The 11,426-nt window shown below is 45.1% G+C and overlaps 1 protein-coding gene across 1 annotated transcript; it reads left to right on the top strand.

The window, feature by feature from the left end:
* The first annotated feature begins 3,345 nt into the window (after positions 1-3,345).
* Positions 3,346-9,975, top strand: rgmd (RGM domain family, member D). The gene is made up of 3 exons (XM_041935615.1): positions 3,346-3,517; positions 6,622-7,130; positions 9,143-9,975. The coding sequence occupies exons 1-3, from the start codon at positions 3,424-3,426 to the stop codon at positions 9,839-9,841; spliced, it is 1,302 nt and encodes a 433-aa protein (XP_041791549.1). The 5' UTR covers positions 3,346-3,423; the 3' UTR covers positions 9,842-9,975.
* Positions 9,976-11,426: the final 1,451 nt, after the last annotated feature.

The following is an 11,426-nucleotide window of genomic DNA, read 5'->3' as shown; positions in this document are numbered from 1 at the left end:
CCAAAAGCCCCCCTGTGTGTGCTGTCAGCTATCAATCAGGGTGCCGTAAGTGGGATCCTTGAGTGAAGATGCTATCAACGCCGCCCCGTATACACTCACACCACAGTTTCCCTTATCTCTGCTGAGATAACAGATCCCCTCCACCAGCGAGAGAGAGGCCTGAACCAGACACACTCGCTTTCTGCACCTCTCTCTGCCTCTCCCTCGCTCTCTGTCTCAGCTGTGCTATAGGCTACTTCATTTCAGACAGGGGCCCTCAAAAAAAAACAACAAAAAAAACAGTCAATTTGCTCTGGTTCCTGTTTAAAATTCAATAAGTGTGTCTCTTGTATTGCAGCCGTGTGGTGCTAGCGGAGGCGACAGAGGGCGCGTGCTCCTTCTGATTCCAATCTCTGATGTTATCAGCCTCTAGAAGAAACATGATACGTGTCTCAGTTGGCTAATCTAGATTGGCATGAAATTGAATAAAAATCAGAAGCGTGACGCATCAACAATTTCCTGCAACTATGCTTTTTATTGTTTTGTAAACAGAGCGTATCCGGAAAAACTGAATTGTTTAAGGTGCTGCAAGAGAACCGATGGTTCAGGGTTCAGGCTTTGTTTTTACAGGTTTAAGATGCATAATTTATGTGTATCAGATTAGATTTGAGGATGCATTTTCCAGTTTCTTGTGTGTGTAACAGCATTAGCAACAGGTTTCAGAGGGATGATGTTGCGGTGCAGATTTGTGAGGTCACTGCAGTTATTTTCTTCCTCGGTTTGAGGAGCTGTGGAGATGGTCCTGGACAGGCCCTGTTTTCGGGCTTCCACCAGACCACAGCACGCTGGGCCTAATAACAAAAACAAGCATCCCGGTGTGGAGCTGGTCCCACAGTGTGAGGACCTTAATGAGGAACATGTGGAGCTGCCCAGACACACAGTCAGAGGAAACCCAATCCCTCACTCCCTCTTTTTCTCCCCCTTCCTTCTCCCTTCCCCCCTTTCTCCCATTCTTTCTTGCTCACTCTCTTTCGCCTCACTCTCTTCGGTCTTTTTAAACTCTAGCTCTGCTTTTAGGTATTCTGTTCTTGTACGTCGCTGTCAGAAATTCTTAATGTTTGTCCAAAACTGCCTTTTTTTTCCCCCCTATTGTACCAGAACAAGTGACCTACTGTCTGTCAGCAGGAAAAATACACCAGCCTTGTTTTTACCTGATACAGCCTACACCCTCGAACTGCACCCACTCTCTTCAACTTGTTTTAGAGCTGGTAGCATACACATATTGCTGGGTCATGCAATGCAATACGCACATAAGGAAACGTGGGAAGAAAGAGGCCTTTCTCCGCCCATCAGGCCTGACAGGCGGTCTCAGACTTTCTTTCATGTGCTGAATTCATCCTTACCGTCCACCTGGATCAATTAACTGCGTGCTTCAGTGGTCATCCGTCCCGCAGTGTGGAGCCTCGGCTCATTTAGGAGATAGCAGCTTATTGAGGGATACTACAGCTTTCATTTTGTCATCTTTTAGTTTTACGCAACACACATTAAGCATGCACACGTATTTTTCTATCTGTTTCTAAATCCAGGCATTGTCTCATCTTCAGCTGCTACGACTGGAAGTAAACAAATGTGTTTTCTTCTGCAGGAAATGCCTTCACTTCACTTCGCTCCCGAAGACGAACCCTTTAACAGGTGAGACGCGTCGTGCAGGGATTCACTTTCATTTGCTGCACGGCGTACCCTCGCCATCGACACATCTCCCTCCTGCACTGCGTCACTGTCCCCTGTCCAAGTTGTCATAGGGAATATGACGTGTAACCCGTTTGAGGGGATTTAAAATGTGACCATAAAGCACAGCCATAAAGCAGATCAACCAACCAAGCCTCCAAAATTAGCTGAACAAACAGAGTAAGGTAGAGCCCTCTGGGGGGATAAACTTGGCACAGTGGATCCAGTGTGACAGAGGCCCTTCTGGCAGCTCAGAACAATCCAAACGTTCCACTTGGGTTGAGCTGTCTTCGTTTCCCCCTCCACTATATATATCAGCCCCACATCAACATCGGCCTGTGAAGACCTTTCACAAGACTGACAGGCCACCTGAATCACACAATTGTGTGGCCGGAGGAGCCTGCATGTGTATAGAAAAACCAGTGATCCAATGACTGTCTGGGTTCACTTCTCTCTCATAAAGTCAGGAGGGAGGCGCAGAGGGAGACCCACAGCTACAAGCCAAATGCTCCAGCTGCACCAAAACAAAAGCTTTTACTTTTAAACTAATTCTAGAAGTCACACAAACTTTGGCTGTTGATTGTCTTAATACCAACATTTTACTCAGTAATTGGTCGGTGCATTAAAAATTCTTTGTTTGCATGGCGCAAAAAACCACAGCGTGCGTCTCAGGCTGAGAGCTGGGGAGTCTTGCAGATGGTCCGGGCCTCACAGCAGCTGTGCAAATGAAAGACGGAGTGTCGTTGAAGGAGTGAGAGAGATGGAAAGTTGGCCACATAAGGAAAAGAGTAACATACAAGTTGCTAGCTGAAAGTGTAATGGAAAAATTAATAGCACGCTGAGATTTGCTGGGAGAAAATAATCGAGTCAGAGTATTTTCCCTGACTTTTGTTCAAAAACAGACAATGCTCATGTTTTTTGGCAGGAAAAACACCAATTTGTAACCAAAAAAATACATGAGGTAGCCAGTACTATGAAGAAAACCCCAAATTGTAGGTTACTATATTTCTCCTATCAGGCTACATATTAAGAATATTCACTAGATAAACCGGGCAAGGTATAATCTGTTAATTTGCAGGCAAATTGTCAATCAAACGCTATTATTTAAGCACTTAGTCTGCAGTGAGAAAACAACAGGTGGGAGAACCCTGCTGAAAACACACAAACATTTGTCCTCGGGGGGAGGGGGGCGTCAAACAGGACATTTGGTCCCCCAAGTGCTTTGTCCTGCAAAGAGTTTCCATTTCTACCAGCCTTCTTTCAGGTCTGCAGGAGAAAAGCTGAAATATTTGTCATTTCTGAACATACCCCAAGCTCTACCCATAGCATGGATGCATTGCATATGTGCACATAGCAGGCAGTTCTAACACTGTTAAAGCCACAACAGCCTGCGATTCTTCGATTATAATCAGGGCAATTATAATTTCACACCGCCCCCTCTGTCGTTGAAGGCACTTTTCCACTGTCCTCATCCCAGTAATTGCCACTACATGTAAATATCAAGCGGTTAGTGAATAATTAGTGTTTCATTGGCCAGCAATCACCTCTGGGCCCCGGCTACACTTTAGACCCCTCCCTCGCAGAGCCGCCCTGAAGACAGGGGCCCCTTTTGAATGACAGCGCTTGGGAAGGAAGACGAATTTTTGTCTGATTTCCCGCAGCCACAGCGTCGATGAGAAGCAGTCGAGGAACTCCATTCTAACTGAATGGATTGGTATGGGGAGAAGCGGACCACAAATCACGGCTAAGCGGCAGCTTTGGGACTGTGTAACGTTGACGATGGTTTTACTTTCGCTGCTGTTTCGACCAGGTAAGTGTTGCTTTTTCAACCCGTGCTCCTCCGCTGCTTCCCTGCATGCGAAGCTGCGTCCCGCTCTCCCCCGGAATGGAGGTGGAGATGGAAAAAAGTTAACTTTTCTCTGGCGCTGTGTGGCTGAACTCACTCTCTTTAACCGCGTTTGGTCGTTTCTCACCCACTGCTACTGAAGTTTTGAGTGTTTTTGTGTTTGAACGAGGAGACAAGTGGCTGTTGTTTAATGGTCCTCTCCGGGGACAAAGTAATGTCCCGCTGCTGCTCGGTGTCCCAGCCCCCAGCCTGCGCTGCGACGCTCGCATCGCCGCTAGCCGAGCAGCACGAGTTAACTCACCTCACGGACGTCGTTTTTGAACAAATTTCCTCCAATTTTCGCTAAAACAACAACGACACCGAACAAGATGCCACCAGCCGCTTCACCATTATCACGTTTTAGTGAACACAAACCGCCGCTGTGATGGTTTTATCAAGTTGCGTGAAGTTACGGTTTAGCTCCCAGTTAGCATAGCTTACTAGCCAACTGGCGTCCAGCAGCCGCAGTCAGACCAACAGAAAACCACGGAGCTTGTTTTTTAACCCGAAAATTCCGTTAACCGAACACCAAACGGCCGCTGTTACAATTTAAGCCACGAGAGTAATTTCAACACATAGTTTTGAGTGTTTCAGTGGTTGGGGGAGCTGAGTGGACCGTGGTATTCTGCTCTATTCATGCTTCATTTATTAACTTTGTTAGCTGCCATGCATGGGGGTCCAACTTTTTGGCCTCTGAACGTGCTGGTCGCTCCTCGGTCCTCCTGCCACAGATCTCCCCAGCAGCTCTGTTTGGACTGCGGGGTTGATTTATTTCACGTGATGTGGACAGTTTCGTGTTTATGGCAAAGTTAAAAGTCTCCTGGATTGTGCTGATTAAGAATATTCTGTTGATTACTTCTACATGGATTTGTTTATTGTTAGTATGTAGTGAACTGTATTAAAATGTCATGATTATAAGGTGTCAGGCATGTAAATATTTCCAGGTGTGCAACAGAATATAACTTAGTGTTATTTATCTAGACATCAAAACTGCAAAGCATCATATTTTAATAGAATACTTAAATGTTAAGATGCTAATTAATACTAATGAAATATTATCTACAACCAGATAGTACTTAATTAATCCCTTAAGAGAAATTGCATTGTTGCAGCCACACTTCACATGTCACAAAACACACATATCTTAGATTAAGATGACTAAATGCAATGAGGTTAGAAAAAAAAAATACAATTTAAATATTTATATACATGTGCATGAAAACTAGTACTTAAAAAAAAAATTTAGCACACAAAAGTTGAAATATGCAAAAAAAAATATTTGCAGGGGAGAGTAATGTAGGTTGTATTAACATATAATACTTACTTAAATATACCTGTGTTTACCATTCACTAAATAAGTTTCACTATTTAAATTACAGTGTGTAATCACTGTGATTAACTAAAGCAATCATATCTGTTTTTATAAATAGTTCATCTAACATTTAATCCCATTTCTTTTCAGCTTTGTTTTGTACTAACTCTGAGCTGGGACCAGTGAGGCACTCATGTTGGCTGTGTTCTTGAAAATACTGAGAATTTAGCTTGTCATTCTGCAGCCTAAAGCCATTAAAAAAGCAGAACCTTTATCTCCAGTTCCTAAAATCTACTAATCTGTGATATACTAGGATGTAAATGCTGTCTGTGTGGTCATTTTGCCTGTTCCCATATTCCCCACATGGTCCTCACACTTGTTGGTAGCCTGCTAAGTGCCGGAGCATAAAGGCCCTTTAGGGAGATGTGTGGTTGTTGATGGCCGTGCAGGCAGTGATTGTCAAGACGTGTCAATCACAGCGGACTTGGGTGACCTCGCAGCGAGACGGGGGAGGCCTGTTGGAATTCAGAGGAGGGATGCAGAATGGCTCCAACTTGACCTCTCACACTCCATCTCGGTTTTATCAGTGCTCGCGTTGAAGTGCAGCCACTGTGAGATGCATTAATCATCTGTCCTGCCCCCTTCAGTGCGTCGGGCGCATGCGAAAGAGAAGAAATGGTGCAAAAATATTCCCGTGCACTGATGTGAAATCTCTGTGCTTATCTTGTTGTCTGTGTCCATGCTGTTGGGAGATTAGATGGAGCTTTGGAGTGAACAGAAGATTATTCTGTCGAAATGGTAGAGCAGTCTGATGCGACTGATCCCAGCTTTGGACTTAAAGTGATGTATGTGTTGTGGATGCTGGTCTGAAATGGGAAATATATCCACAATAAAGCAGCAGTTAATGTCCCACTCAGCATATGAGACATCCCACCCAAAAGTAACACAACACTGCAAAGAACTGGATAAATATGCTCACTTTCACTTGCTGCAGAAATGGTTGCACTTCTTTGTTTTCCTTTTTTACAAAGGTCCCGCTTGTGAGTCATAACGTAACAAGAAGACCCTGAATTTAGGTGATACCACCCAAATATCACCTGCTGTGCTTAGCTGCCCCCACCCCCACTCCAGCTTCCACTTTTGCCCCTGAGTTGCTGAATAAGTGTGAGTCTTTGTGATATTCTTCTTGTGATCCTCTTCAAGTTAGCTGCCCCCATATACCCCAGCCCCGTTGTGCCATGTAGTGCAGCGTAATGGACTTCAATTACCTCAGCAACAGCCAAACCACATTCAGCACCCTCAGGCAAACTAACACAGGTTGGTTTCCTCCCACAGTGAGGCTACATGCTATTTCTGTGAGGGCTACTTGGGGGAAATAAGTTTTGACTGACTCTGGAGCACAGTGTGGGACCACGGCCTCGTGAGCGCATGGATTTGGGTTTTAATGGCTCTCCTGATTGAGCTAAACTTGATAGTGGAAAAGTTTGGACTCTGCTGCCTCGTGTGCTGTGCCGAGGTAACGTACGCGTAAATGTCAGATGGATTTTAAGATTCTTGGAAGGAGCAAACTGTTCAGATTGGGAGATCGAGTCAGCATCATTTTTGCAGAGAGGGAGTTTGATGAAAATCAGTAGAGATGCAAACATTTTCACAGCAGTTGTGATGCATTGATGATACTACAGTACCAAATGTTGATGTCATTGTTTTTGTTTTCCAGCTCACTGCCAGCAGTGTCGAATCCAGCGCTGCAATGCAGAGTATGTGGCTTCTACCTCACCCTCTAGTGGTCTGCAGGAGGACGTGGCTATGGATGTGGACTACTGCATCGCCTTGCGGGCCTACGCCCTGTGCACCAGGCGGCAGGCGCGCAGCTGCAGGGGCGACCTGGTCTACCACTCGGCCGTCTTCCGCATTAAGGAGTTATTCTCTCAGCATAACTGCTCCAGCGATGGGCCCACCTCCTCCGCCAAGGTGCCCAGCACGTCTCGCCCGGCCGTGTCGGAGCTGTGCGACTACGAGAATCGGGTCCTCGTGTCGGGCTCAGCCGGTCAGAAGAAATACGCCCACTGTGGATTATTCGGAGACCCGCACCTACGGACTTTCAGAGACGAGTTTCAGACCTGCAAGGTGGAAGGGGCGTGGCCTCTGATTGACAACCGCTTCCTGTCGGTGCAGGTGACCAACGTGCCTGTTGTCTTAGGCTCGAGCGCCACGGCAACCAGCAAGGTAAGGATGGGCTTAGAGAAGAGCCACAACAATTAGTCGCACTTTTCAAGCAAAAACACCAAACGCTCTCTGGTTTCAGCTTCTAAAGTGTGTTTTCCGTGTTTCTTATTCACTCGAGACCGTAGCAGAGTGAAGACATCACAAAAACATTTAGACAAATCGATTATTCTTATGAAATCAATGAACTTGGCAAATAAGAAGATTCCTCTCTTGTCACATTCAATGGTAGACATTCACATAGTGAAATGTGTTTTTTTTTTTTTTTTTTTTTTTTGCTGTGGACAGCACTGTGGGCTGCCTAGGGACCAACTCCAGCTCTAAGCAAGTACCTTTCAAGGTCACTGACAGGAGAATTGACCTAAGATCCATGTTTTAATGGTGGAGGAAACCAGATCTCGTGGGGGAAACCAACGCAAGCGCAGGGAAAACATGCAAATATGAAAATAATCGCTCGTTGCAGTTGTTTTGTAACAGTGGTTCCCAACTTTTTTGACATGTGAGCCCTTAAAATGAAGCGGTGTCTGCTTGCAAACCCTCTCACATTTTGTCTTAAGGTTTTGATTTTCATTGTGATGAAAGGCCTGAACAGGCAAATACATCTTTCCAAAAAAATCAAAGAACAAAGAAAAATCTGGCAAAAAACAAACCAAACTGTGGACTTCTCAGATTTATTTTGTGGCCTCTTGTTGGATGCTTTTCTCACGTCTCTGATTCCACTGAGTTTGAAACTAGTGGCGTATATGAGCCGGCTGTTGCTGAGTGCGGGCTTGCTCGCTCAAGTATTGCCATAAAGTATCAAACATGTGAAGTTAATCGTCATTCCACGGTGCCTCTCGAGCCTCCAGCATTCCTCTTGTCTTGGAGCTCCTTCAGATCTGTGAGGGAAAGGAGAGAGGAGGGGAGTCCTTCAGCGGTGTTGAATCACAGACATGCTTGAGCGCTCTACCTTTAACACATGGGTGGTCATATGGTAGTGATTAACGCTCACTCAAACATTTTCCTCCACCGCCACGATCTGGAATGTTTTTTCACCCCTCTGGTCAAATAATTAACTGGCCGCTTTTTGTGTAAATATGGAATAATGTGGAAAAATAAAGGAATAATTGGACAGCAGCGAGGGTTTTTGATGCTCTTAATTGAAGAGGCTGATTTTGCACCAGAGATTTCCAAACAAACCCTTTCAAAGTCATTTGCAGTGTGTCCTCTGTGTGCAGCCTCATGCAAACCTTGTAGTCTTGGTATTGTCTGTGCCAGCACCCGCATGCCCCCGTCATGCTTTTTCGAGGTGTTTTCAGTTGCCAGACTTAGGACAGGAAATCACCTATCAAATACAGTATCCCTGCAAGTGTAAACTTCACCACAGCCACCGCTTTGTCAAGTTACTCTGAAGAAATGGGGGTTAGGCCACAGTTTTTCAAAGCTCAGCTGGGATACAAATCACAGTCAGTCACTGAGTAAGCACCCGCGGTGTCAGAGTAGGAGAAGTGTCGGGAGATGCATGGAGATTTGAGGCTGTTATGAAACTGAGTCGTGTGAGCCAACATTCAGGAAGACCAGTGGAGTTACTGCTATTTTAGTGTTCGTAATTTGTTTTAGATAAGAAGGGATCTGATAGTGACGACCACACAGTGATTTTATTTATGGTGTAACTGACTGATAACAATCCGGTGGATCATTGACAGCAGCCCTCTGAACATTTTGCAATAGTTATGAACTGGAACAGGAGAGAAAATCACAGCCACTGTTTGTTGAAGGCCAGAGTGGGCTAAAACAACAGTTTCCTGCTGCCACCTTGTGGTTATAATCGGTACTGCTGTTAGTCAAGTTAAATCTGGTAATCTTTGGTAGTGCTCATCATTACATCAAGACAAAGATGCAACCTTGTAGCTCATTCAGCGGTTGCTTTATCTACAGAAGAATATTTTAACTGTAATTTCAGAAAATAAGAAGTGTTACTTTAAAATTTTGAAATCTGTTATTTAACACTGATCCCGTTTTCCCCTTTTTTTCAGATCACTGTGATCTTCAAGTCCTACCACGGCTGTACAGATCAGAAGGTGTACCAAGCCACCACGGAAGATCTGCCGCTGGCCTTTCAGGATGGGACTCGCAGTGGCGGCGAGAGCGGCAGCCTGACCATCGTAGAGCGCGGCGGCTCCGGGGTGGGCCAGCAGGTGAAGATACAGGCCCGTTACATCGGCACTTCCATCATCGTCCGGCGCGTGGGCAGCTACCTGACCTTCGCCATCCGCATGCCAGAGGACACCCTGGACTTTTCGGAGGACAATGGCGGCCTGCAGCTCTGCCTGCACGGCTGCCCGCGCAACGAGCTCATCAAGGAGCACACGCTGGGCCGTCAGAGCCAGCAGCCCCGCCTGCAGGGCACCAACACGGAGCTGGGTCCTCTGCGGCCCCCTCACCAGGTCTACACAGTGGAGCGGGCCACGGCCAAGTGTAGAGAGACTCTGCAGGTGGAGGACGTGTACTTTCAGTCCTGCGTGTTTGACTTGCTGACCACAGGAGACCCCGAGTTCTCTATGGCAGCCTACGGCGCCCTGGAGGATTTAAAGGCGCTGCCGCCCAGTAAACTGAAGCAGAATTCCCCGAGGTCTCCTCGCCTCTCCAACCAAGGGGTGTCGCACACGTCGGCTGCAGCAGCAGCCAGCAGCTCCCTGCTCTCACTCCTTCTCCTCATTCTGCTGCTTTTGTGAAAAATGAAATAAATATAAATGATTTTTAAAAAGAGAAACGTGGAGACAAACAGAACATGGAAGCATTACCGCTTGAGGAAAGAGTGACTAGAGCTCAGACATAATATGTAATTGTAATTTTTTTTTTTTTTTTTTTGGGGGGGGGGCATTTGTGGATGTTGTGACCGTTTTTCTGTTTTTGTCATTTGAAGGATTTCAGTATCAAAGAAGATGACATTTCTTCCCACTTAACATTTTCTGTGGATTCCTACATGGGTCACAAGATTTCAAGGAAAACATCAATGCATGAAGTCACTGTGGGTTGAGGTCAAGTCCGACCTGTTTGCCATTTTCACACTACAACACTCGTTTAAAAGATCAAACTGTTCAATTGTGTGTGCTGACGTCAAGGCAGCTAAGCAGAAATTCGCTTTTTTTGTAAATATTTCATTCATAATGAGAAAATGCACGACCTCCAAACACTCCACAGTGTATGAAGCTGCATCTGTAACTCCATACTCTATGTAAGCTGTCTTTGTGGCTTCTAGATCCTGTATAATCCAGTAATATCCATAGCACTTAACGGTTTTAACAGCAAGTTTTGTGTATTTAAATGTTATTTCTTTGTCTACTTCAACCATGTTTCAGAAATTGGCATGCTAAATACACAGGATCCAACAACTGTTTGTAAAAACTACCTATCCATAACATACGATGCATTCAGCAGTTCTCATCTTCTGTGAAACACTCCCTCTTCAAGCTGTTTGGCTTCCAGTTTTAAAGGTAAAAAAAAAAACAAAAACACAAATCTTTATATAATAATATATTAAAAGAGTGTATATATGTGTTTTATATTGTGTACATTTGCCTGTGTATAGTTTTAACTGTAATGTGTTTTACATTGTTGTGTTTAGTAGGTTATTTTGAGACATTGTAAGAAAAGTAAACTAATATTTGTTGTGTTGTGTATGTAATTTTCTGTATTAAAGTGTTGGACACTCCGGACCAACGTCTGTTTTGTTTTGTCACTCTTGTTCCTGTTATCGTGGACACAGGGTATGAATTTCACATCTCATCATGGTAGAGAATTGTGTTAAAAGCTTCTCTTGCCCCTCAAATCAGTCCTATGAACCTTGCTGTAGCATTAATAATAATAATAGATTTTATTTATAACGCACTTTACATTTGAACACAAATCTCAAAGTGCACAGTACATGTAACAATAACAATAAAAGCAATAATAACAGTAAAAACAAGCAACACAGCAAGACAATAAAAACAGTTAGCAGATAAAATCAGATAAGTCTGGATAAGCTTTCTGAAAAAGGAAGGTTTTGAGTCCTTTTTTAAAAGCATCCACCGATTGTGGAACCCTGAGGTGGTCGGGGAGGACCTTCCACAGACGGCGAGCAGCAGCCTCGAAGGCCCTGTCGCCCATGGTCTTGAGCCGAGTCCTGGGCGGGCGCAGACAGTGCAGTTGGCCTGACCGGGTTCTGGCTGAGGTATGTGGGTTGAGGAGTTCGGTGAGGTAGGTGGGGGCTGCACCGTGCAGATGATGGGTGTGAAGGAGGATTTTGAATTCGATGCGGAGGTGAACGGGGAGCCA

This window comes from Chelmon rostratus, chromosome 4 (assembly GCF_017976325.1).
Source record: "Chelmon rostratus isolate fCheRos1 chromosome 4, fCheRos1.pri, whole genome shotgun sequence".
In the NCBI taxonomy this organism is placed as follows: Eukaryota; Metazoa; Chordata; class Actinopteri; order Chaetodontiformes; family Chaetodontidae; genus Chelmon; species Chelmon rostratus.
The sequence above is the reverse complement of the archived record's forward strand: the minus strand, read 5'-3'. Positions and strand labels throughout refer to the sequence as shown.